General features: G+C 37.8%; 3 protein-coding genes across 9 annotated transcripts in view; 1 reads left to right on the top strand and 2 right to left on the bottom strand.

The window, feature by feature from the left end:
- The window catches only part of PRMT7 (protein arginine methyltransferase 7), a 65,767-nt gene extending 50,604 nt beyond the window's left edge, over positions 1-15,163 (bottom strand). For both annotated transcript variants that reach the window (XR_011099904.1, XM_068693474.1), the window contains exons 1-16: positions 14,996-15,163; positions 14,528-14,690; positions 13,737-13,773; positions 12,807-12,956; positions 11,442-11,550; positions 10,992-11,104; positions 9,557-9,798; positions 9,238-9,415; positions 8,055-8,182; positions 7,094-7,232; positions 6,439-6,522; positions 5,006-5,053; positions 3,830-3,919; positions 3,010-3,171; positions 1,828-1,902; positions 935-1,095 (exon numbers count right to left, since the gene is read on the bottom strand). Coding sequence is in view for 1 of the 2 variants with exons in the window: in XM_068693474.1 (XP_068549575.1) it covers positions 935-1,095; positions 1,828-1,902; positions 3,010-3,171; positions 3,830-3,919; positions 5,006-5,053; positions 6,439-6,522; positions 7,094-7,232; positions 8,055-8,182; positions 9,238-9,415; positions 9,557-9,798; positions 10,992-11,104; positions 11,442-11,550; positions 12,807-12,956; positions 13,737-13,773; positions 14,528-14,622 (1,811 nt within the window). In the remaining variant the exon portion in view is untranslated. The remainder of the gene's footprint in view (positions 1-934; positions 1,096-1,827; positions 1,903-3,009; positions 3,172-3,829; positions 3,920-5,005; positions 5,054-6,438; positions 6,523-7,093; positions 7,233-8,054; positions 8,183-9,237; positions 9,416-9,556; positions 9,799-10,991; positions 11,105-11,441; positions 11,551-12,806; positions 12,957-13,736; positions 13,774-14,527; positions 14,691-14,995) is intronic.
- A 6-nt stretch (positions 15,164-15,169) lies between these two features.
- On the top strand, positions 15,170-20,729 carry SLC7A6OS (solute carrier family 7 member 6 opposite strand). Of its 2 annotated transcripts, none has more exons than XM_068693487.1 (5): positions 15,170-15,360; positions 15,950-16,312; positions 18,166-18,372; positions 19,210-19,342; positions 19,874-20,729. In XM_068693487.1, exons 1-5 carry the CDS (start codon positions 15,202-15,204, stop codon positions 19,993-19,995), a joined length of 984 nt encoding a protein of 327 aa, XP_068549588.1. In that variant the 5' UTR covers positions 15,170-15,201; the 3' UTR covers positions 19,996-20,729. The 2 variants fall into 2 exon arrangements, with proteins under 2 accessions (XP_068549588.1, XP_068549589.1); XM_068693488.1 differs by having other exon boundaries at positions 15,171-15,360; positions 18,169-18,372.
- A 2,329-nt stretch (positions 20,730-23,058) lies between these two features.
- Positions 23,059-25,457, bottom strand: part of SLC7A6 (solute carrier family 7 member 6) — a 30,613-nt gene continuing 28,214 nt past the window's right edge. For all 5 annotated transcript variants that reach the window (XM_068693478.1, XM_068693482.1, XM_068693481.1 and 2 more), the window contains 2 exons: positions 24,782-24,965; positions 23,059-23,687 (listed from right to left, as the gene is read on the bottom strand). In XM_068693478.1, coding sequence (XP_068549579.1) covers positions 23,593-23,687; positions 24,782-24,965 — 279 coding nt within the window. In that variant the 3' untranslated portion in view covers positions 23,059-23,592. The remainder of the gene's footprint in view (positions 23,688-24,781; positions 24,966-25,457) is intronic.

Raw genomic sequence — 25,457 nt, 5'->3', positions numbered from 1 at the left:
GAAATCTAAAAAATAAAATGAAGAGGAACATAAGTCATAACTAATCTTTTAAGAAACACGGTCATTTAACAAGCAGTCAAGATTACACAGCATATATTATACAGTGTATTTGGGGAGTACATCCTTCAGAGACCCCGGTTTATATTGTTTTTGCATTCTGGGGAAAACCACACATCCCGTCTCACTTAAAGTCTCTGCTCCACAAGGGGCAAAGGTCATGCTAGCATGTTGCCTCTAAAATACAACCAGTGCAAAGGCACAGATACCCTATATGCAGATGGTTCTGGAGTTTGTGAAATCGTTCATTTGGTTTCACAAAGAGAAACATACAACTGCAATAGTGTTTAAGTTATGTAAACTAGATAGACAAAAGTACCTTCTTCCTATTTTTTAATTCTTAACTGCATTTCATTCTTAAATAGAAATAACTACAAACTGTAGTTAGATTATAGTTAAAAGTATCTCAGATGATGTAAAAAATATCAAGATTGTTAAAATATTGTTAAAGGGAAAGATAATGGACACTTCAAAGCTGTTAAACAGAGTAATATGGAAAGGTAAGTAGAAGCCTTATCTGCAAGAACTCAGCAACAAGGAACAAATTTCATAATTAAAACCTTCTAGACAATAGTTTGTTTTCTATAAACTATACATTAACCTGCTTATGTTTTAAATCATGGTAAAAGCTGACAAAATGTTATTTATGAAATAAGGGTATATTATCTGAGAAACTACCCTTACTGTTACAGCCCATTGTGAGTAACCATAGGAAATTCATGTCAGAGTGAATTCCACAACTTTAGGTTACATTTTTAAAAACTGTAAAGTACAATCCCGGTAGCTAACCATAACAAACACACAGTTTAAAGATGAGGTTAAAAAAAAAAAAAAAAAGAATTATGGTGAGAACATTTATTGCAATGAGAAAACTCACCGTAAAAGATTTACAGAACCCTCTGTGCTGAGACAGTGTTGTGGTACAGTCTCTCTGAAGTCGAACACCAAAACTTCCAGGGGGTCAGAGAGTGATTTGCAAGGATATTCCCACAGAGGGTGAGGTTCTGCTTCCTTAGATTCTCTAAAATCGAGAGAACTCTGAAGGAAAAAAAAAAGTAAAAAAAACTATCTGAAAACAACTCAAAGGCAACTAGTCCTTGTTTTCAAGTTAACTTTGTATCCCGAACCCAGAATATTTAAACAATAAAGTTCCAAGAGAACAGGACTGTACTTCTTAAGCACAAGGGAAAAAATATAGTACATATATGAATTAATTGCTAGGACTACAGTTCTCAGTAGTCAGACAAAAACATGCACTTTGAAGATATAATGCATTTAAGCTTCTCTTCTCCCTTGAGATAACTCTACTCTAGAACAACCTGTACTCCTCCACAAAGACTAGAAAGGCAATCTAAATGGCTACCTCAAATATGGAGATAAAAATCTTGTCCATCATACCTGTTTCTTGGACACCAAAGAGCCTTTTTTTCTCAAAAGTACCTGCAAGGGCAAGTAAGTCCTGCAGGATTCATTTACAAACAACTCCCACCTGATTTTATTTCAAGCACAGGATTTTTCTTTTTGTATAATGGAAGCATTTTCAAAGCAAACTGAAAACCGAACAGCTTGACAAATGACAAGAAATGCACAATCCCAACACCCTTTTTACAAGAACTAAAGAGCCACAATATTTATGAGAAACTGAAACAATGCTATTCTGTCTAACATTCATGGTTTTAAACAGTCACTAGATACATTTCTCCTTAAGCCAAGGTTAGTTTTGTTCTCTTTTGCTAAGACTTGTGCTGAAATTATTTTCAGTCTTCTTACTTTAATCATATCATCCATAGTCCGGACATCAAAACCTTCACAGATGCCACAAGGGCTCCGGATTCTCCATAAGTCCTAAAAAGGAAAATAGGATATACTTCAGCTCTGTTACTGGAAATAGCTTTATCTGTGAACTCAGAACAACTGTTAGTAAACTGCATACACCTACTTAAAAACATTGATTGATTTGTCCTTAAACACCTGCTTCCTATTATATGATGATTCAGATTTACATTATTTTCTCATTTCATATTCTCTACACTTCTGCAGAAAACCGTGACAGGCATGTAAATGTACTCCGTGTGGGTGATTAGTCCCCCAGGAAAAAAGAACATACATGTTCTGAGATGCACAAATTAAAGGTGAAAGTGAGGCAACAAGGCTAAAGAGTACTAGAACAAGGAAACTACTAAGAGAAACAAGGCTCAGACACAAAACTACACAGTTGATGAAATCAGAAGGAAGAAAAGAGAGATTAAAGAGCTGGAATCTTGAAAAGATTAACTGAAGATTATGTTTATGTGAATATACCATGTTTTGTTTCATATTTTAGTGAATTTCAGACTAAATAATTCCCTCGCTTTTGCTATTGGACAGAAAATTTGCATATTAAGTACTTCTGTAATTTCCATTGTCATTGTAAGCAAACTCTCAATAACCTTTACTGACCATCTTAGGGCCCTTAATAAAAAAAAAGTGTACCTTTGTAAAACTTCTGAAAGATTACTTTTCAAAGTAGTATGACCCCTATTATGCCCAAGTTTAGAACTGTGTGCAGTCTCCAGTCATTCAAAGAAAATGAACATGCAATTATGAATCCTGCTTACAGTCTTACACTAAAAAAAAATCATTTTAAAAATTGTTATTTTACGGAATGTAACATTTTATGAATAACCACAGTTCTGACACGCTTCAGTGATAACCTAAAGAACTACTTTAAAACGTTCAGTCTTTTCAATGAAAATGGCAAAAAAATTCAAGGTAATTTTCTGATAAGGGATTGTTGATTTGGCAAAACTTATTTTTTCAAGATGTTCCTTATTCTTTCCTCAGGTGGTAAGTGCAAAGCATATCAAAGTGAACAGTATGAAGATAAGATAAACTTGGCATTAAAAACCCCTGAAAGAGTACTCAGTTTTAAGTGAATTCATATTAATATCAAGTGGTTCTGAACAACCTCACCTGAAACTCCACAATCATCATGTGTAAAGAGGCAGACTGAGGGAGGATGGTGACATTGCTGGCAAGATGCTTGGACACAGCTGTCCTAGCATACCAGAAATACAGGTTATGCCACGGCAACAAACTTGTAGTGAAAAACGGCTCTCCAACAAGAACGGAAATCTTGGCAAACAAAGGAAGAGATAAAAAGCATTATCATAAAGAACAACAGCTCCAACAACAACACAGGCTGTTTATAACTTCACTAGATGACAATGCTATACAGCAAGCACAGACACCTAGATAAAAACTTCTCCAAACAGATTTAATTACTGCATACACTGCATAACATAAATCTTTTTAGGGTTCTAGTCAGTGAATTCTGAAATGAAATTTCATGCAACAAAGTCCAATAAAAAAAAAGTTGCAGTTTTCAGTTGGAAAGCTTTGGAAGAAGAGTCAGAGAGCTCTGAAAATTTTCATTTAAGGATGCTGGTACATCCTGATTGCGATCTATTGATTGGCTTCAGGAAGAACTACAGACTAGCAACACATACACAGTTAAACTGGTTTAACTGCTGTTAAAACTGGTATAGATTATGCAAGAAAGCAAAGTCATATCCTTTGGAAAACAAAGCAAAAAAATGAAAACCAACCCAAAGCCTTTAGATTAAGCTTTATTTAGTTTCAGTAAGACAAAGTCTTAACTGTCAGCTCGCTACACTTAGTATGAACTGTGGTTCATTGTGGTTACAGTAGCACACAAGGAAAATAAAAGTCATTTTCACTCTCCCCTCCCTGCCAGGCCACTGAAATTCAGTACAGGACAACTATTACATACCTTTTTATCTTCCAAATGAGATGACGTCAGTGACTCAGGACGTGCTTCTAGTATTTTAATTTTATCTTCAAGATGATTTGCCTTAAAAAACTAAAATAAAAGTAATATTCTGTCTTTATCAAAATCTACACTTGAAATTCAAACCTGTATCAAAATAATAATTTAACAAAGAAAAAAATAAACAAGAAAGAAATACCTATAAGAAATTTTAAGAAAATGCCTTCCTTAACTCAGCCCTGAGGATGATACAAGCCTGTTCCTGAAGGGTGCACACTTAGTGCCAAAATGTCACACCTAGTGAGCTAAAGTACATGACTCTCCTATTCCTTCAGTTAAGTACATAAAAGGCAGATGTTGCAACATTTGCCTCACCTTCACTCAGAAGCATATAGGAAGGACAGTCAAGAAAGAGAAATATTACTGGAACTATGAATACACTGAATAATTGGCTTGCGATTGAAACCAGATTTGCATCCTAAATTGCCTACGTTTTTATAATCTTTAGGACTATATAGTGCCATCTGAAACAGACACAGATGACCAGGCACTTCAAGAAACTGTTTCTAATCATTTCTTAGATATTAGCTGCCTCTTCTGAATAGTCTGCACTTCACCAGAGGTGCTCTACCTGAACTCTACCTGAAGGAGCAGCTGAAAAATCACCTGCAGTTTGGACTCACTGTCTACTTTCTCTTAAAAGCAGTACAGATTGGACTGGTACAAACTACATGATGCCCTCACAATCCACTAAACTTCAGAAACAAACAGCTTGGTTTTTATCAGCAACACAATGAGAGCAGCAGAGCAGAAGCTCAGGCAGGTATCTGCAAGGAGAGATCAAGCACTTGCAGCTTTAACTCCCTCTGCTCGGGTTGACATACCCAGTGACCTATTCGGCTTGTTATAGCTGTGAGATCAGACATCTCTCAGATGGGATACATGTATATTCCCCCAAGTATTTGCACACAGCTCTGTACAACTTATTAAAAAACATGAACAACACCTCCCCCCCAGTATCCTTTTGCCTCCCACTGTTGTGTCAAACTGTATGATCAAACACATTCACTTATCTTATTTAACTCCCAAGCAATTATGTAAGGACAATCCAAATCATCAGCTTTGTCATTAGAAATGCCAAGAGCTCATTTACCACTTCAAGACAAAATTGAAACTCACTTTCTCCATGACAGAACGGGACACAGCAGAGTTTTCTACTGTAAATACCTAAAGAAAATACATAACAGTTAAAAGATTACATAGTAAACAGCAAGGGAAATATTTTGTTGCCCTAATGATCTACATGTCCATTCTACAGCCCATTGTCACATGCTTCTTAAACAGTAACAAAATACACTCAATAGCTACAGGTTAAATAATGTGTTTTCACAGTTGCACAAGAAAAAAAAAACATACACAATAGACTGCAACTATTTATTTTCCATTTTCAAGATGCACATAACATTGTTTGCTCTAGGCACGTATTACCCCTGCATAAATACAAGGATATTGCTAAAAAGGAAGCTCTTACAGCAAAATCCTCAAACCCAGGCTGCAGTCAGTTAGATGTTCAAATTTTTCTGACAGCAGTTTGGGGATTTAGGCTCATCCTGATGGGATCTTTAGGAAGAACTGATTTCTGCCTAGAAGTATGTGTATAAGGAGTGCATCACCCTGACTTCAGCTCAGCAGAGAAAGAAAACAGGTCACTTACAACTGACCCCATCACCAGTGTAACAAATCAACCCCCATCAGGTTCTTACCAGTTTTAAGTGTGGTTTAACACGATCTGATCATGCTAGCTGGAGAGAGCTCTGATGTGCACTGCAGACACCAGCCTTTTGAAGCAGCTAGTATCTCTATCCTTTATTCTATTTGATCTTTTAAAGCTCCTTTACCCACACTGTATTTTACAGTGTCAGTTCTACTGGTACCTTTCTGCCGAGAGAAGCTTTCCCAAAGCTAAGTATTTCAGAGGTTATCCAGAGTATATCCATTCATCTGCTCTTTCAAACGCAGAATAGATTTTTACTTCAAACTATGTATCAGACATTAGATATTCCTGTATATTCAGTCCAATTGATTTTTCAGATTTTAGTCTGAAGGCCCTCTGCAAGCCCACATCACGTAAGGTATGTATGTAAGGGAGCCAGCCAGGCAATGCTCAGTCTTACATCTACACAGATTCAGTATTCTTAAAGCCTCTTATCTTGCTGTTACAGCCCTTTCACTTCAGAGTAGATAATAAATGTAATTATAGAATGGTGAACAGAAAAGAAAAAAACTGCCAGACATTTTGGTCGGTAGAAAGAGTATTTTTGAAAGCACCAAGATATAAGAAGGTAAACAGCAATCAACGAGAAATGAAAAACAGCACTTCCATTCAAGGCTATGCACTGGTAAACATCAAAATTGGTTACTGTTATCTCCCTAGACTTCAGCTTGAACAGACAAATTTAGCCTGCATTTCAACACAATTGGAGCCTCCTTCCCATTTTGCACTGAAGAGGCTCTGGAAATAATTAAATAATGGGCCGTGGTATGACAGAACCCAAAACACCAAGCTAAAATGAAAAGATCAGGAAAAAAATAAACAGGAGGAAGTAATATACCTGCTTTGCTCCAAGATAGTGAGCCAGCACAGGCAGCAGACTGCCATCACTGATGCAAAGGCAAACACTATCTGTTCTCAGAACCTACAGGAAAATAAATTGCCATTGTTATTCCTATTCCAGATGAAAGAGTTCGAGTTCTAGACATTTTGAAGACATTCTTCCCCACTTCACACAGTTCCATAGGAAATAAGGACTAAGGGACACAATGATTAATACAAGCACTTCAACCAGAACAGATTACTCTAAGAAATGTTCATATAACCCCTTGCTTTAGGTCTGAAAAAGTCTGCACAAACACATAATGGGCGTTTAGAAGAATGTATGTTCTGACTTCCACATGTGATCATAAAAAGCCTGACTTCATCCAACCACCGATGCTGCTTTTCACAAGTAGACAGAGCTGCTACAAATTCCTCTCCAAAAATGGCTGCTTGATATTAAAGCAAAAAACGAATAATGAAAAAAAAAAAACCACCACTGAAAGGTCATACCATGACAAAATCCAACTTACATTTGGTGATGTAAATAAAATATACTTTATGAGCAAACTCCTTAGCAAGGGAGAAAGAGATTACAAAAATAATCAGCACAAACAAAATAATACACGCATCTGTCACAGAAGCCAGAAAACCTACAGGTAACATGCACTCACATTCATCAAAGACTTGATGTACTGGCGTGTTCTGTTCTGATCATTTAATTCTCCAAATCGTGGTCTATTCCAAAGAAGGTGAGCCTGACATCTACAAATTGGACTCTCAACACAAACATCTGCTTTATTGTCTTCTCCTCTGGAAGTACGTGTGGGGGAAGCAGAAATTAAATGAAAGATTAACTACAGCATCAGAGATTTGTTTTCCCAAACAGGTAAATTCATGCATTTTAACTAGCATGCACATTAATGCATATAGACTCCACTGGTACTTGTCCAAATTTACTAGCTCCCCAGTGACACTTTTTTAGACTTTGCATTTCAAAATAAAAGGAAGCAAAAAGGCCAATTTTTGCCTTTACAGAAAAAAATAAAATCCCACTGGACTGGTCTCTGGTAGTTAAATATTTTACGCTTTGAACTTCTAGAAAAATAGTTGCTTGTTTGGACTCCTAATTGAACCCTTTTTTTTTTTTAAAAAAAAAAAAAAGTTAAAAAAAAAAAGTCTTAGCTGCTACTGTCATCACAACCAACACGATTAAGCTCCTTTTGAGAGCTTAATCCTTATGCCTTTTTCTCAAGTTAAAAAGACGATGCTGACTGGGAATATAGGAAATGAAAAGATAAAATGGCAATTCCTTCACTCTCCTACCTACATTCCAGCTCAGCTAAGTTACATTTTAGGAGTTCCAGGAACCAACTACAAGTAGTTTTTATTTCTCTGCTACACACCACCTCCAGGGATAATGCTGCAGTCCAAAGCTCAATTGTGTTTCTATGAATCACTTTTTTATTTTTTTCACTCGTTCATTTAAACAAGTTTTAGTTCATTTAGATTTTTAGTAATTTTTGTAGTCTCTTGTTTTTTGTCTTCCTCTTCCACAAAACAGCACAGCTCTAAGAGCAAATAGTGCAGCTTAGAATAAGGTGTCACCCTTTTTTTTTTCCTACATATCTTTACCTGGCTTTCTGCAGCTTATACCACACAGAGTACTCATCACGACAGGCAGTCAGGTACACCTTCTCACCCTGGAGAATTGGCTCCTCGTTTGGCAGAAAATACACACACTGCATCCAATGATCTCTCCACTGAAAAGGAGTTGAGAGACAAAACATTAGGGATTAACTCATAAATAGTACATGAGAAGCAAACAAATGACAGGAAATCAATCAGTAAGAATGCGCTTGACTTCAAAGCACTGATATATGACTAGTTGAAAGAACCCTGTTTATGTTAGCAGGGCTGACTAAGGCCTAATACTGGGTACTGAAGGCACTTGATACAGATTTCTTACAACAGAATAAGCCAGAGACCACAAGCTTACTGAGTGACTAAGTTCGTGTTTTATGAAATGAAAAACAAATTAAAAAAAATAATTTATTAATGCTGGTTTGCCTACACAGTTCACTTACATTAGAAACCCATATTGAATTAAAGACAGCGACCAATGTCTGCAGCTTCACGTATCAAATGAGCTCAGTTAGTGTCATTTTGATATGACATCACCACTGTTTTGTGTTTCAAGAAGTTGTTTTCTGCACTGCAAGTGTTTTAAGCTGAAGTTTGATAGTCTTGAATTTTATTCTCAAACACAGTAAGTGCAAGTGTAGTTTCTGTTTGACTAAGTTTATCCTACATGTCAATACAAAAACACAGGAGTCTGATTTAATAGTGATCTCCCATTCCTCTAAATATCCAGTATCAACTCATCATTTTTCCACACCAGCCTTCTTCTTTATGGAAATATAAATATATTACCATAAAGCTAACACATATTTGGAAATTTAATACAATAACTACATGAAAGCACAACCCAAACTAACATTTTGACTAGGGATGGAGACTATTTAATGAAAAATATGTGGAAGTCTTTGTTTTATTTCTTGGAAGTAACAGAAAGAAATTAAGAATTGTACATCTAGAAGATAGCTTCAGTTTTTAAGTTCTACATTAAAGCAAACCTAAAATGGGTGAATAATAAAGTTAGCATTTCTGTGTTTTATTTATCATTTTCCAATATGTAAAATAGTAGCAAAGTTCCTATACAGTTTACAAGACAGCTGCTTAAATCACCCAGTATGACCTTTACTTAAAATAATTACTGCAAGTCATTTGCTGAAAGTATCTGAAGGCTCAGCATTACCTGGAAAGCAGAAGTGGATTTTACCCAGTATGGAGCCATTGTGCAATTTATCGTCCCGGAGGGGTCCATGTCAATATCCCACCAAGAAAGGACGATTTGTGCCTTGCCAGATTTTACAGGCTCCAGCTGCACTCTGTAGTAGGTAGAAGCACTCCTTACGGGCTTACTGAAATCCACACTGCAGAGAAGCATCGAAATTATAAAAATAAATACTCAGCACTCTTCAGAAATTCTCACCTGCTTCCTAAGCCAAATGCACAATTTATATCAAAAGCACAACAGGAAAATTTTGCTTTGAACAGAACAATGCCTAGCTTACCTGAACATTGTCACCACATCACTAAGGATAGTGAAGTCACTTGAAGGCATCTGGTTCAGTTGGATATCACAAACAGAAGGAACACCTGGACAGTTCTCCATTTCTGAAGGGGAAACAACAATTTTTTCACCGTCCTCTGCTTCAACACGAACAGGAAACAGTTTGTTCCAGGACCACATTCTTTTGGATTCCACTAACTGGACATACACTGTTGCCCTGTGAGGCACTGCCTCACATCCTTCCTGAGTGTTCAAAACAAAGGGTAGAAGCATTCAGTAAACTGACTTCTTAACACACACGAGAATTAGATCAGCTGAAACATGAAACAATTTAAAGAAAAAGTAGTTGGACTGGAAACTCTGAAATCTTAAACTCCAAATATTTCAGAGACATTTCTCTTTACCTCTCTGTGAAATTTTATACTTATCCATCCTGTCAGATGTCTTTCAGAAGGCCAGATCACTTTGTTATATTAATGACACAATAGAACGGTTTATTTGCTGAGTTAAACTTGCATTGCAGTTCTCATACTGAGATGAGGAATCTATTTGGAGCTTCTCCAGGCACATAATTTTTAAGCTATCAACATTAACACAGAATTTGTGTTTTCAATGAGTAAATCAGAAAAATAATGGCTTAAATATTTATTTAATGACAACTTTTTGACCTTGATTAAAGGGCAAAAAACATAACAATTGTTCTAGGAAAAACAATGTGAACTATGAGCTAACTGAATTGCAAGAACAATGCTTTTGCAAAACACACTAATTACAATTTAGAGTTAAACATGGGAAGCTGTACAGAGTTATGGAGTGACATTGTCTTTATATGTAAAACACGTGAAATGAAGTCTAGACAGCTAAATTGTCATCTACCTTTTAACTAAAGGGAAAAATTGAAAAGGGTAGAGGAGAAAGCCATAAAATTATACCCACGGATTACATGTCAAACAAAAAAACACTGGCTGTTAATTTAAATACACTGTTTAAACTACCTCCACGGGCAAAAAAACACTGGGCAGCAAGTGCCTCCTCTTACAAGGAAAATGAATGCCTAGGACGTGAAGTCCATCAAATTTATGAGGAGAAAAAAATTGCTTTTGAAAACATCTTGGAACCTATTTGCCATTGGAACCAACTACTAAGGAAAGCTCCAAAGTAGAACTAGATACCTTTCTGAAAGACATTTGCTAAGCAGCAAGTTATTAGTTTTAATATAAAATTAGGCATAATTTCACAGATGGTAATTTATGATACGTAGCCCAACAGCTTTATTCTAGGAATGAAGGTAGTGAATTATTATCTGAATAAGAAATTAGCACAGCTGCTGCATTATTTACAAACGCTACAGAAGCCTAAATAAAATATAACCTCCATCCTACTCCAAAAAAGACAAGAGTTTCCCTAGGAATAAATAACAGACTGTATTTTCTTACCTGTACAAGGTATTTGTGCGCATGCTCATATGTTGGTAAGGCACCTTCTCCTATCAGCTCTGTGTCAAATAATTCTGTTACCAGGATATTCGCACGACACTGCATATCTCCATCTAAAAGACATAATTTAATATTGTAATACTAAGACCGTATAAGCCTTTCAAGATGTTATGCTGAAAAGACAAGTCATTCAAAAATTTATTCCTGCCAGAGAACCTGCTGAAGAATGCAAAGTAATTCCCTATGGAAGTTTACTAAGAAATTAAAATGACTACTTAAATATTACTAAAAACACTTCCTTTCGAAGTAACCTCTCAATATTACTTTATAGCGAAAAAAGAATTTCCTTTTTTATAAATTAATAACATTCAGAAAATAAGAAAAAGTCATATTCCTTCACAGTTTTGAGGTAGTTGCCAATGATTTTTAACCTAGCCTTGTATTTCTCACCTGGTCCAACTGTGACTTCAGTGGAGTGCTTGTTGATTACCTTGATCTTGTCACGAAAACCATTTTTCTCCACTATCTTCACAGCTGCATTAGCCATGGGCTTGAAAACCTGTAAATAGCAAGAGTATAACAAACCGGTAAGCTGACATTAGCTTTCAAAAGTACAACACAAAATACAGCATGTTTAGCCCTGCAAAAATTCAACTGTATATTTTCCTGCAGTTGAAGTTCATTACCATGAAACAAGACAGCAAGCCTCATTTGAAAAGTTCATAGACTTCCAGTGTCACCGTTACCAACCCAGTTATCAGCTGTCCCCAAAAGCTACACCAATTTAGCTTTTGAAAACCAAAAAAAAAAATCTTACGATTTTTTAACATTTACATTAAACAGACTCATTATTTTTAAAAATTAAGATGCATATGCCTTATAAAAGGCTCTGTCTCAATAATAATAATAAAAGTAAAAAAAGCAACCAGCACTCAAATGGTCACTAGAACATTCCAAAAATGTGCTCTTACTGACACTGAAGAGAAGTTCTCTTTCCTTCAGAGTGAAGAGAATAATAAAGAAAGGAGATAGCTTGCAATCATAATGATGAAGAGTGTGTTGGAAGGGCTTAATGACCAGATTGTTTTTAAACTAAAAAAAATTAAATATTCTACCCAGCCACACAATTTGACTACTTAGGATAAGAAATTTGTGACCACCTTGGAACCTAACCCAAGTTCCAAAGCAGGAATAATACATTGCTATTAGAACTTATGCACCAACAGCTCTAAAGACTGTGACCTAGGGACAAGCGAATGCTCTCTGTTTCTTCATATACATTAAAAAAAAAAAGAGAACTTAAACTGGTCAAAATGTTCCTGTTGTTATCCTTAACATAAGTAAGAGCATCGTAGTCCGTAACAGCCATATCTAATCACAGAAATGGTATGATCAGTTTGTGAGACAGTTATTTTATTAAGATGTCATCCACATTTTAGTGGCCTTAGAAGCTACCTACAAGAGTTGAAACTTACAAAGATCAGCAATATGGTTTGAAAATACTCAAAATTTTCAAAAACATTAATCAGCGTTGAGGCTTGTTAAGTAGAAAAGTCAGAACACTGTAAAATTTGACTTAGATGATCTCTACATTTACAAAAGCTGTCCCAAAAATGAAAAATGTTTTATGCCTTTCCAACTACATTCTTGTAAGATTTACCTTTTTCACACACATAAAAAGGCATCAAATTTGCACTTCAGAAAGCAAAGTACAGAAAAGCAAATGCACCCATGACTGATCATGAAGACACAACAACTGTAGTTAGACGTTATAAACATGGATGCAAGCACGTGTAGCCAGTAACAACTGCTTACCTCAATTGCATAGCAGAAATCTGCACCTGCTGAAGCTGCCATCATAGACAGGAGTCCTGTGCCAGTCCCTATGTCGAGAACAATTGCTTTTTCACCTCTTTCTTTTACTCGGCTCACTGCAGCACGAATACCTTGGTAATATTTCATGTTCTGTGGAAATAAAATTTTAAAAAAAAGGGGGGGGGGTGTCAGCGACCTCTCAGCTTCATATTTTTGTGCAGAAATTTTGACTTCTCAGACTATATGAGTTTACAATCAGAAAAAGGCCTACAGACATTCTTTATGCTATACAGTCGTACCATCATACCAAAGCCATTGTCAGCACAGGCAAGCGTTTTTGGAGGGAGAAGTTCATTTACAGCAAAACAATCTTATCATACCATTCTCCTCATCACCAATCAGTCATACATTTACACTGCATGCATAATTTACAAATTCATACAATTCATTTTTTGAAGGCAATAATAATAATACCCAAGTAAGATGCTACTGGTTTTGGTTTTGATTTTTTTTTCCCCTGAAGAATCACTAAAATACTCATATAGGGCCTACACCAGGGCAAGAGCTGAAGTATCTTGGATTTAGATTCCTCTCTACATCTACTGGAAGACATTTGTACATGAGAAACAACATATCTAAATAGCAGCTTTTGGTTATGTGCCATTAAGAGGGGTTACAAACACAGCAGTGTAAAACAGCTACTGAGTTTACACAGCTACTGAGTGTAAATATCATATTCTGCAGTAAACAGCAGTGTACTAGAGTCAGACATAAGAAGGCACCTCCTGATCCAGCAGCAGGTCTTGAAGAGTACAAATCCGAACACTTCATCTTTCAAAGAAACCTGTACAGTCATGCAGTGACAGCTTCTCAAGAAAAGAAAAATTAGTATTTTCTCACCGTTCAATAGTTTCTTGCTTCTATACTTACTCTGTCTTTATCATGAAGCATGTCTGCATAGCGTGATCTACAATAAATAAAATTGCAATCAAAATACTACATAGTGCAAAACACTACAGAACTGCACATATAACCTCCTTGGTTTTCACCTACTAATGCAAATAGACTCAGGGCCCATGAGCATGTAGATAACCATGACACACACTTTAAGGACTCAAGTGATTTCTCAGATCTAAGGAATTAAGTCTGTTCACTGGTCTGGTCATCAGCATATAAGTGAACTAATTAACTGCTGGCATGGCTCTTCAGCATTGGATCCAGTACATAGATCAGACAGCTGTGAAATAACAGCTGGGACACATGCAAGTTCATACAAAGCCAAACAAAGCAATGAAAGGCTGTCTAATAATGGTCTATCATTTGTTACCAAGATCCTCTCACTAAAGCTAGTATTTGTTGTAACTTAGGCCACAATGCAATGTAATTCTCAAGCTAAATTAATAACCACTTGAGCCAGGAACAGGTGATCATCAATTATTTGTTGTGTTATGTATTTTAAATAAATTTAGCCAACACACTTTGCCACAATTGGGTGAGTATTGGTATAAAAATCAGAACCTCAGAAAGTGTTTTTAAAAAATTTAAACTATTTGGGGAATACTTTACAAAAATCTACATCTATAGTTCTGCACCATAAAACCCTGGGCACTGTAACATTTAGACTGTTGTACAGTCTGCTCATCTCATGCCCCTGGAATTTCTGCAGAGATAAAACAAAAAACTGACAGCAAAGCAAGTGGTGTGGTTATTTGCCAGCATACCTTGCAATTTCCTGATGGTAGTCATAGTTCTCATCCTCTTCTAACCACTCCATGGCACCAGTGGTCGGGTTAGCTCTTCCACAAAAGGTCTTCATGATCAACCTCTATTTAGATATCATGCAGTTTTGCTGAACTGGCTTCAATATAACACTCAAAATAGCGTCTGTAAACAAGGAAACAAACAAACCCAGTGAAAACAGACATTACTTTCACTCTGGGTGCAAACACACACTTTCCCTCATACACCCGCTTCTGCCAGCACGCTGATCGCTGCTTCGAAGAGGATAAACGCTTTTTAAGCTCAAACTTAGATTCAGCACAGAAAAATATGCGATCAAACGGCGTTGTCTGAAAGCAAAACGCCTCCCCACGCGGCGAAGCACCTCATGCCGGGGGAACCCCACAGCCTGAGGGCGGGCCCACAAGCTGACAGCAAACCGCTCCAGCGAGAAAGCAGCGTTTACCCACCTCAGAAATGAGCTGCGGGGGGAGACGACGACCCTCCTTTCCCTCCTCCCCGTCCTCAACCAGCCTCGGGCTCGCCTCCCCTCAACGCACCGAGCAGCCGCCACCACGGCTCCCCCTCAGCCCGCCCCTTCCCGCCGTGCCCCGCGCGGTGCCATGGAGCCCGCGGCCAGCGGCCGCCCTCTTCCCGGCCTGCCCCGCGCGGCGCCATGGAGGCGGCCGCTGTGCTGCGCGTCCAGAGGAAGCGCGGCGGCCCCGAGCCGGCCGAGGCGCTGCTGCTCGCCTGCAAGCGGCCCCGCACCGAGCCCGGCGGGGCCCCCGAGGTGGAGAGGAGCCTCTTCAAGCTGGTGGCCACCGTCTCCTCCAAGGTAGAGGCGCGGCTGATGCGAGGGGCTCTGGCGGGCGCCCTGAGCGGGGCTGCCGTGAGGAGCTGTGGGAGGGCTGGGGCTGGGGGCTGCCAGCTCGCTGTGCCGGGGGTCAGCTACGCAGCATGAGCCACCCACAGCTTGTTTTTTTCTTTTTTTTTTTTTTTTTTTTTTTTTTTTGTTTGTTTGTTTGTTTGTTTTTTTTCTTGGAGCTGTTTTTCACAGGCGAGGGTGTAAAGGATGTTGTGGTTTAAAGTTAGGGCCGTCACAGTTTTTTAAAGGCAGGTGTTTTCATTTGCAGAGTTCTTCTATACCATAAAGTATATGTGTCCTTAAATAATATAAGAACAGGCTTACAGATTGCAAATATCTTGTATCTTCTTCCTATATCTGGAGAACAGGCTGGCAGTTCCATTACTTGAAGCAGTAGGAGTGACCTGGATGTTGTGATGAGCACTAGCACTGCAGCCCTCAGATAGGATGTGCCAGCAATAGCTGCTGCTCGCCTCCAGTGAGGGGCACGAGGGGTGTGCCTTACTGTGTTGACCGTGTCATTGCATCTATTCCTTCTCCTTCTTGTTCCTCTACCCAGAACGAGCCAGTTCAGAAGTACGTTCAAGAAGTGATCGCTCGAGACAAAGCAGCGCAAAGCCTGCGGCCCTCCTTAGGAAGCACTCAGCGGATCGCTCAGGAGCTCCGTTCTTCCAAGGAAGCGAAGAGGAAGGAAAATCGGTACCGTGTAATAGCCAGCCATCGGCCCAACGCACCCACTGCAGATGGCAAGGCATCGACTGACGGTGACAGACCAGGCTCTGAAGCTACAGAAGATGCTTCGCAAAAGGAAACGAGTGCTGTTGATGAGAGTTCAGACTGTGGTGGGAAATTCCAGCTGTTTGATATTGTACAAGAAGATGAGGTGATAGAAGACCCCAGTGCAACTGCAGCAAACCCACAGGTCAGCAGATAGACTTAAGTGTACTTGGAGTACTTTTATGTCGCTGTTGACTGGTACATGTGGGCAAACTGACGGTTGTGGAAGTTTTTTTGCATAGTAAGTATTCCAGTGTTTAACAGGAGCTTTAACTAGGTATTTGTAAGTTGGAATAGTTAATACATTGTACGAGAAGCAACTTCTATGAGGACCCTAAAGTGCAGTAATGTTGTTGAAGAAGCCATATGGAGTTGGCCTCTACAGGAAAGACTTGTACTACTGTTTTTTCTGCACTCTGTTCAGATGCATTAATGCTCATGTTCATCTGTTAGGTGGATTAATGAGTGTGTGTTTTTTTTTTTTTTAACTTTTGTACTTGCTAGAAAAGAAAAAAAAAAACACAACAACCACCTAATTCAATGTATTCTTATCCATCCAGATGCCTAGGAATGTCACTTATAGGCAAGATTTACCAAAGAAAAAATAGCTTTGAATGTCCCCTTCTTGTAATTCCAATATACTTTTTTTTCTTTAGTATATGTTGTTTCTAGCAGTATTCCAGGTGTTTGATAGGCTACTTAGCCCCTGTTTTCATCAGTTAAGTATGTCTTTGGTTGGACAAATATCTAGCTCAGTATCTACAATGGCTTCAAGTATGCAGAAGCTCTGCCTTCTGTGTAATGTTTCCATGTATACAGAATATTAAGATTTTGTATTTAAAAGACTCTTCTCCATACAGAAAAGGAGGTAAAAGGGCTGTGTATGCATTCTTTAGTAGTTGTTCCACTGTAAGTGAAGGATGGTTGCTTGACTTATGCAGCCCATCACAGCTCTGAGGAAAACACAAATGCTTTGTTTTAAAGTAGAAAATATTCTGGTGAGCCAGTGCAGAACCAGCTATCATCCTTTAGCATTTCTTGTAGATCATTTTAGAGCTTTGCCATCAAATTTCAGTATGAATTCTTGCTTTAGACGCCTGAGATTTGTTAGTTGAACTGTTACTTATCACTCTGCTGTTCAGAAAACCACAGTTAAAATTGAGTAGCATCAGAGCTTTGTTCTTACTCTGTTAGAGCTAGCAGTAAGTGTTGAAAGGAAGAAGAAAAGCTTTCTCTTTGATTCTGTAAGTATTTGGAAGTGAATGAAAGGCCAGTCTGTAGCTCCTCCTCGAAATACTTAAGCAGTTTGGGGGATACCACTGGTGTGGCAAAAAATATTCTGAAAAAGTTCTAGCAGAGAAAAAATGGCAGCAAACATCAGCCTGTAGACTTTTAAAGGCAGGTCGCTAAAGCAAAGATATTGCAAATGATTTGTTAGGAAGGAGAAGGCATGAATAAATTTCTTCTGTTTTAATGAGGAGATAAAGGAAATAAAAGGCCTCTCTGCAGGGCCTGTCAGTCTTTTCCTGTTGATTTGTCACATCTTCATTATTCATCCTATAGACTTGCATTGTGTCAGTGCTGCTGTATGCACACCTTTCCTGCAGTGTTGCAAGCATAATGCTCTACAAAGCACAGGCTATCTTAAGGCATGGGTTTTCAACCCATACATCTTCAGAAGCAGATTAACAGTTGTACAGGATTATTCATATTCCTTCAGCAGCTTCTGATGAACTTGTCCCCGTTTTTCCTATTATCTGAAATGAGGCATAGCTGCACAGTACTACAGTAACTCGAAATTTCTTTGGGGTCTTTCTGTTTTAAATTGCTAATGTTCGAAATATCAGTGTTCCAATGGGAAAATGTTTCGGTGTAAGATTTCAGAATGTCATCCTTAGCTAGCTGTTGGCTACAGTAACAAACACAGAAGTAAAAATATATTAAAAATAAAGATTTTGTGTTTGGCTTCAGGAGAAATCTGCTTCTTTTTTTTTCCAGCAGAAAAGTGGTGATCCAGATGTGATTCTCTGCAATGCAGTAGAGATGATCCGTGAGCGTTTACATGTTTCTGAAGATGATAAAAAAGTGGAACACCGTGAGAAAGAAGATGAGTACGTTTATGACATCTACTGCATGGAAACATCAGTTCCTGTCTGGATCCATAATATCCTCTCTGTACAGCCTTATAAAGAAGAATATGAACTGGTAAGGGTATGAAAAATAGACCCTTCTTAAGTAGAAAGGTTGTGAATAAATGTACTTAAGAGTCCTACGACAAAAAGTTGCTGTGCCAACAAAGATAGTTTGAGATACTACGCTTATGCTCAGTGACTTGTGTAGTAGTGTTTCTGGAATTGCCACTTTTGTGCTCATTCATGTTACTGTCAACAAGCAAATAATATGACAATGAAAACTGAAGGGATGAAGCTCAGGTACTAAGAAGAATTCAGCAGGCTTCAAAGTGCCAAATTTTGACATGGAAACATAAACTTAAGTAATTCACATCTCATTTTTAAGTAGGAGGCAGTAATTGGTGTGTTGTTGGAGACACATTTGGGTGGGAAAAGGAGCAAGGGAGGATGTTTTCAATTTTTGAGGACCTGACTTTATAATATTAATACAAACTATTTTCTTGTGATAAAGAAATGTCCTTCAGTGACTGGAGTTACTTAGTTAAATATAAGCTTTATTTTTTCAATTCATGGATACTGTAATCAGACTTGCATATCAGGAGCCTGCAGCTGCTTTTTCTTGACCTATTAAAGAACTGTTGAAGTGAGTATGAATAATTTAATGTCTAAGTTTAGCATTTAAATGCTGAAAAAGAACACTGAAATGCATGACTTAACTGACTTTTCACCTAAAGCAAATCGCCATTGCAACACATTTTTCTACAGTGTGCTTTATGCAACTGTTGAATAATTGCTTGCAATAGATAAGTATCTCCTGGCTCTTTAAAATTGTTGTAGAGGTAGATGAAAAACTGCTCACTTCAAAGTAGCTGTATTAATAATGAATGTTGTGTTCTGTGTTGATATGCAGGTAGATGATGATCATGTTCCAGGGGAAATATATGAAGACGAAGATGATGAGAACGATGAAAATAACTGGCGTAACGATTATCCTGATGAAGATGAATTCTTAGCAGAGGAAGATGATGATGATGGAGAAAAAGGTATGCCTCTCTTAAATATTGGGGTGCATGCTGAAGGAAGACGGTAGGGGGAGCTGAGGCGAACAGTTAAATTGTTCCATTGTGTTTTGCAGAGCTAACGTGTAAGATAGTACCTGGCTTTAAAATATATAAATCTTACTTTTCTGGATGCACAGGATTTAAGATCAGAGGTTTTGGAAACTTTTTTTTTTTTTTTTTTTTATAAACAGAGATTTATCTTTCTTTGAACTACAATGGATCTTGGTGTTTTTGCAGTCAGAATTAAGAAGTCCATTTCAGGCTGCTGCAATTGCAAAGGATTGCTTATTTCGAGAAGGAACAGATGACTTGGTTCCACACGCTTGTGAAACGGTCTTCGCTTTCTTAACTCCCCATTGCAGCACACAAGTAGAATCAAATCTCACCTAATACACATTAATACAAAGTTTGAACAACTTCTGTATCACTTAAGAAGTTCCAGTAGCCTGATAAACCTAATTGTTGAACTGAAACCAAGAAATAACATAAATGTGTTGATGCACTTTTCCTTAGAGTCTGAAGACAGTTCCAGTGATGACGACCAATGTTACAGACGAAGAACATGGAGCAAATACCGTCAGGAAGTCCTACAGGAATTTGGATACGATGAGATCCAGGATGTGGATTCAGACTAATAGCGTTTTTTTGAAGATGAGATGTACAGAACTGGTGCAGTAGGACTGAAAATCCAGACAGCTGCTGATGGCTATTCATAAACATTTTGAAGGGAAAAAAAACCAAAACACCTGGGAACGCACTTTCTGCTAGAAGTTGTGCTTGTTGGGACAGTAGGAAACCAGTCTTCATGTAGATGAGCTAAATTTTTGTGTGGCTGGCTTTAAGATAACATCGTGAAACAACTGGTGACTGGCATGGTTCACCCTGATACTTACTGCCTAGGTATGACTATTAGATTCTAAAAGCTTTTTTTTTTTTTTTTTTTTACACTATCTGAGCTGTCACCAATGTTCAGTCAGCATCAGCTGATAGATACTAAATAAGTGGGTATAAATTGGGACACTTGATAATACAAACTTTCTTTCCAAGCAGAAGATACTACGTGATTTAAAAGAGATTGTTCCACCAATGCTGCGATGCTGGGGTTGTGACAGGAAGGAAGCCTTCCTGTCATGACTAATCATGCGGATATGAACAGATCTGCCACGAGGGCACGTAGGAGTGCCAGAAAAGGCACTCTCTCCTATTGCTTTCTACTGTACTTGTTCCTACGTTTCAAGTAACCTTATTTACTTGAGCATGCAAAATGCCTTTGAGTGTCTGTTTTATTGCTGGATCTCTCCGAAACCCAGTAACTAGGGTAGAAAAATAGATGTGCATTTGGATTGTAAAATAAAGAATCTTTGACTAAGTTTTCTTCACTTATTTAAAGATCAGGGAAGCTGGTTCAGCTGAAGCAATATTAGCATTAGAACAGGTTCATCTTTCTTTAACTTTGCACAGGTCTTATTTTCTGTAACCTGGGTTTTGACTGCTGATACTGACCGATGTTGTGATGTTGCCTAGCAGAATCAACACCTCTCAAGCTTTTGGTTTTTACCTTTGTAAGAGAAACAGACTGCAGATTATTTTTTTTAGTCTGGATAGCTGAATTTTTATGTTGACTTCTTAGTGTACCTGCTCCAGTCCGTAATAAATCTGAGACTATTTCTTACCTTAATCATACATCTACTTAAATTAGATGATTGACATAAACCTCTATCTTACTCCATTTTCTTTGCTTCTAGCAAGAAGTTTCAGGAATTGCATTTGCCCTTTTTTTCAGCATTACATTGTCTTAGTGCCTTTGCAAAGGGAAAGCCTCCAACCATCTTCTTCGGAGACAAGTGATCACTGTCTGGCATCTGAATCTTAATACACAGAACAAGCAAAATCTAAGCCACAGCAACCACCAAAGCCTACCGAAACCGTACTGAGTGCCATGTTCTGTTGTGTAACAGTTATTGAAAATGCAGGTATTGTCATTCCTTGTTGATGTGTGCAGAATTAAAGCCTGCAAGAATTCTTATTATCTTACGCTGCTTCCAGGCATAGTTAAACTTCCTTTGAGTCCAGAAGAAAGCAGGATACTGAATGCTAGTCTCTCTTTGGTTTAAGTTTCTGGAAAGGTACAGCTTGTTTCCTTTGTTAGATCCGCAGTACAGCTTTTGCTATACTGCAGATACCAGCTGATAACCTGGTACCATCACCTTTGTAATTTTACATGCAGAGTGTATAAAAATGTAACTTGTCCATCTGGCTGGTCTTTAAATATTTGAGGACTCTTACAATACTGAATCTCTCCTCCAGTATTGAGTCACTTCTGCAAGAAGGATCCCCCTGCCCTGACAGTTACCCACTGAGGCACTAAAACTATTTCAACACCCTCCTACTTAAGTCTGTAATAAATGGCTCATAGCATGTTAAATTAACATCTGTCATGAGCTGTAGGTTGTAGCCGGGACTTTAAGGTCAATTAATTCTGACTGGTGATGTTGAGGTAGTGGAGGCAAGTTTGTTTGTTTTCTTGTCAGGAAGGTTACTATGACTATTAACCTATACCCCAACCCTAGCCTGTTAAAGCTATGCTGCTCCCTGGACAGATGTCTCAACCTAGTTACTGTGAATTAACTCTAGTTATATCCAAGGCTAAAAAGCTGCAGTAGAATAGCTGAATGCTTATATTAAATAGCAAGAAGTTCTTACATGTTTATATTCCAACTGTGCACAACTCCTCAGCTCACATTTAACAATTAAATTCCAACGCTGCTTCATAAGCGTAGCTCAAGACTCCATTATGTGTCAGTTTTTAACATCTTCTGCAACTTCCAATTATCTGCAGTTTTTTGTTCAAGATAACCTTGGTCAAGAAGTCAGTACAAGATTTCACATATTCCGTTATTCAAATGAACAATGCAAACATGCAGCACTTAAAGCATGCATGGATTCAGCCATAATCTTGTGGTTATGAGATTTAGTTCACCTTAAATGCACACATTTACTAACTGCCCTACATTAAACTAAGCTCAGCTGAGATCAACATTCTGAATTAAGTTAAAAATCCAAGGAATGCTTTTGAAGTTGAAGTTGAGTGTTTTCTTGGTTTGTGGGCCGAAGAGGCTGGCTTCATGTTACCTTTTGCTACACTAAGATTCAGTATCAGAGCGTCCTGCTGTTAGCATTACAGCTTTGGAATTCCAAATACTACTAATTAGCATCAGTCCATATGGCAGTATTATTTATTCTCGGTTTTATTGTTATCTTCTCTCCCTGCTACTTAGCTTTCAGGATAGAAGTGCTGCCATGGATCATTACTTCTGCTGAAGAAGAAAAAAAGTGGTTTGTTCTGTGAGTTTATGGATGTCATTTTCAAATAAAAAGCAAATTCAGAAAGGAAAGCTTCTGCCTGTTGAAGAAATACTGCTGTGTTCACTGAAACAGTTGAAAAACAAATGCTTACAAGCTTCAGACTGAACATTTTAATTTTTGAAACGTATGTAAACTGTCAGAGGATGACCAAGTACTAACAAGATAGCAGGAAAGAATTAGCACATAATCATTAAATCCTAAATCAAATCTTCAGTGCCAAGGAATCCAGATGTTGTGAAAGGTGCTTTGTTGATTAAATCCTTGCCAGAGACACATACTACATTTCTATGAAGCATATAGAAATAATATGTTCCTCTTCAAGGGAGAAAGTCTTTAAATAATGTAGCATAACTTTATTAATTTTTCTGCTACTAATGACAAATTATGGGGGTTGTGACCAGTTGTCTTCTGGGATAAGAACTGAGCACAGCAAATCATTTCATGCAAACAACCATCAGAATTAAGTTGGAAACAGCCTTCAGTCTTTTGCCTCAAAGTGGTTTTCAGTTTAACTTAAAAATGCATTACTGGCTGGTTCTGCAGACATCTGATTTGATCCATTAGCTCTTACCATTGTACTACCAATTCTGAAGAAAATTCAGAACGAACAGTATTGACGCATAGCTTGTGTGCTTGAAATGAGCAGGTAATTATCTAATGAAAACAGGCCATGAAAATATGCCACAGTTGAGGAGGATGACATGAGGACAAGATCTATGCAGGAATCCAATTGCAAATAAGTACACTTTCAGTATTTCTGAAAGACCACTGGAAATAGTTTTCATGTTTTCTCCGGTTCCATTCTCTTCCCTTTCTTGTTGTAATTGCTTTAGCCTCCCTCCTGTTCTTGTAATGGCTTTGAGATTTTAGTTAGATTTGATTTCTAGTTTCTTTTCTTCACTTGTGTCCATCTCTGTTAAAACACAGCAACAGAGCAGCTGCATGTTTCGCGTGACTGTACCTGTATAGGAAATCAAAGATAAATCAGAAAAATAACCACTTCCCTCAACTTACACAAAATATATCTGACTAACAAAAGTTAATTGTCAAGACTGCTGGCTCACTTCTATTACGGGAAACACTAACCAGAAAAATTAGCACAGAAAATATTTTCCACTCAGTATTTTTAAACAATGTTTAAAGCTGTTATGGTAATTTTGCTGATCTCTTGCCTAGGGTGTTTTTCCTCCCAAAAGCTCTGCCAAATAACTGAAGGAAAATCCTTTTTCTCCTTAACTAAGAGTGTAGAATTGGTAGAATAAAAAAAATTAAAACCACAAGAACTTGAAATAGCACACAGTAGTGACAATATTACTGTGTATTTATATATTCACTAACTGCTACAGCACCACATCCTGTTGCATTCTAAGATTATGCTATAAATCTTCGTTTCCACATCCCTTAGCAGGGTTTTCTCAGCAATGATGACAACAGTACACTGCTAGGGAGAAATGGATAATTTAGCTGTGGACATTCAATGGAAGGAAAATTCAACCTGTGACTGACATAAGATCTAAATTCAAACAGCTGATTCAGTACAGTAAGACAGCTCACTTGCATTGCCAAGAATGCCTGGCCCTTTTACAAAGATCAACCTTGGTTAAGAAAAAGACTTTTCAGCTGCTAGTCTAGAGAGAAATGTAGAAAAAAAATAGGACAGTATCTGTAGAAAGCAAGTAGTATTTTAAATATATAGTGAATAAAAATTGGGTGCATAGGCATGTATAAAATCAGTATGCCCTTCCACTGGGTCTTCCTGGGATACAGTTAATATTCTTCACAGCAGCCCGTATGGTGCAAGTGCTTTGGATGCATGGCTAAAATAGTGTTGGTGACAACCAGTTAGTTTTCTCACTTCTGTTCTTCCTATCCTTTCCCCCATCTTGCTGGGGGTGGAGAGGTAGGGAACGAATGAGTGGCTCTGTGGGTGCTTAGCTACTGAGTGCTGCTGCAGTGTTCAGTCCACCACAATCCTTTCCACCAAAAACCAGAATCACCTTATTTTCAGCTTTTTTTTTTTTTTTAAACAACATCTACATCTTCAAACAGACTTACCTAAAATCTTGTTGATAAACTGAGGTCTCCTTGACGCAGGTAAATAGACTCCCAAGAAAAAGACTGGAATTCCAGATAAAGCGATGGCAATTCCAATCAATGAATTTATGGTGTCACTATAGAGTGGCACTACCACCAGAAATACTGAACATATACAGAATATTATCGGGAAAACCACACTCAGCTGGAGAAAAAAAAAAGAACAAAATGTTACTGAGAGACTGATTTTCTACAGTTGCATATATTCTGGTGAGAATTACAGCCTCTTCTCTCTGAACCCCAATTTGTGAAGTTATCTGCTCTTTTTCTTATGCATCTGACTATTTAGCTCTGTAAGGATAGTAGAATTACTCTTCAATAGAACTACTACTAAAAATTACAAGACCAATGAAATATGGTAGGTCTGCCGTGTTGAAAGAAACTGTAGCAGAATGAAGTGTTTTTAGACAAATCCAATTAATCTCAGGAAACATGAATGACATTTTCATGAAGCTTATCCACTTAAAGTAAGAGAAAGTGATAAGAGGATAAGATATTGAACTGAAAACACCAGCAGAGCTAAATGTGTTCTACTGTAACAGAATTAACGTAAGCATTCCTAACTTCAGATTTCTAATCCAAAAAAAAAAAAAAAAAAGTTCACTACTATGTTAACCTATTGAGCTCCCTAGCTGAC

This window comes from Anas acuta, chromosome 10, assembly GCF_963932015.1.
Source record: "Anas acuta chromosome 10, bAnaAcu1.1, whole genome shotgun sequence".
NCBI lineage: Eukaryota > Metazoa > Chordata > Aves > Anseriformes > Anatidae > Anas > Anas acuta.
Note: the sequence above shows the minus strand (reverse complement) of the source record. Positions and strands in the feature narration are given on the sequence as shown.

Coding starts and splice junctions, on each gene's coding strand:
- SLC7A6OS (XM_068693487.1), top strand. CDS start 15,202: ATGGAGGCGGCCGCTGTGCTGCGCGTCCAGAGGAAGCGCGGCGGCCCC. Junction 16,313..18,165: donor CAACTGCAGCAAACCCACAG/GTCAGCAGATAG, acceptor TTTTTTTTCCAG/CAGAAAAGTGGTGATCCAGA. Junction 19,343..19,873: donor TGATGATGATGGAGAAAAAG/GTATGCCTCTCT, acceptor ACTTTTCCTTAG/AGTCTGAAGACAGTTCCAGT.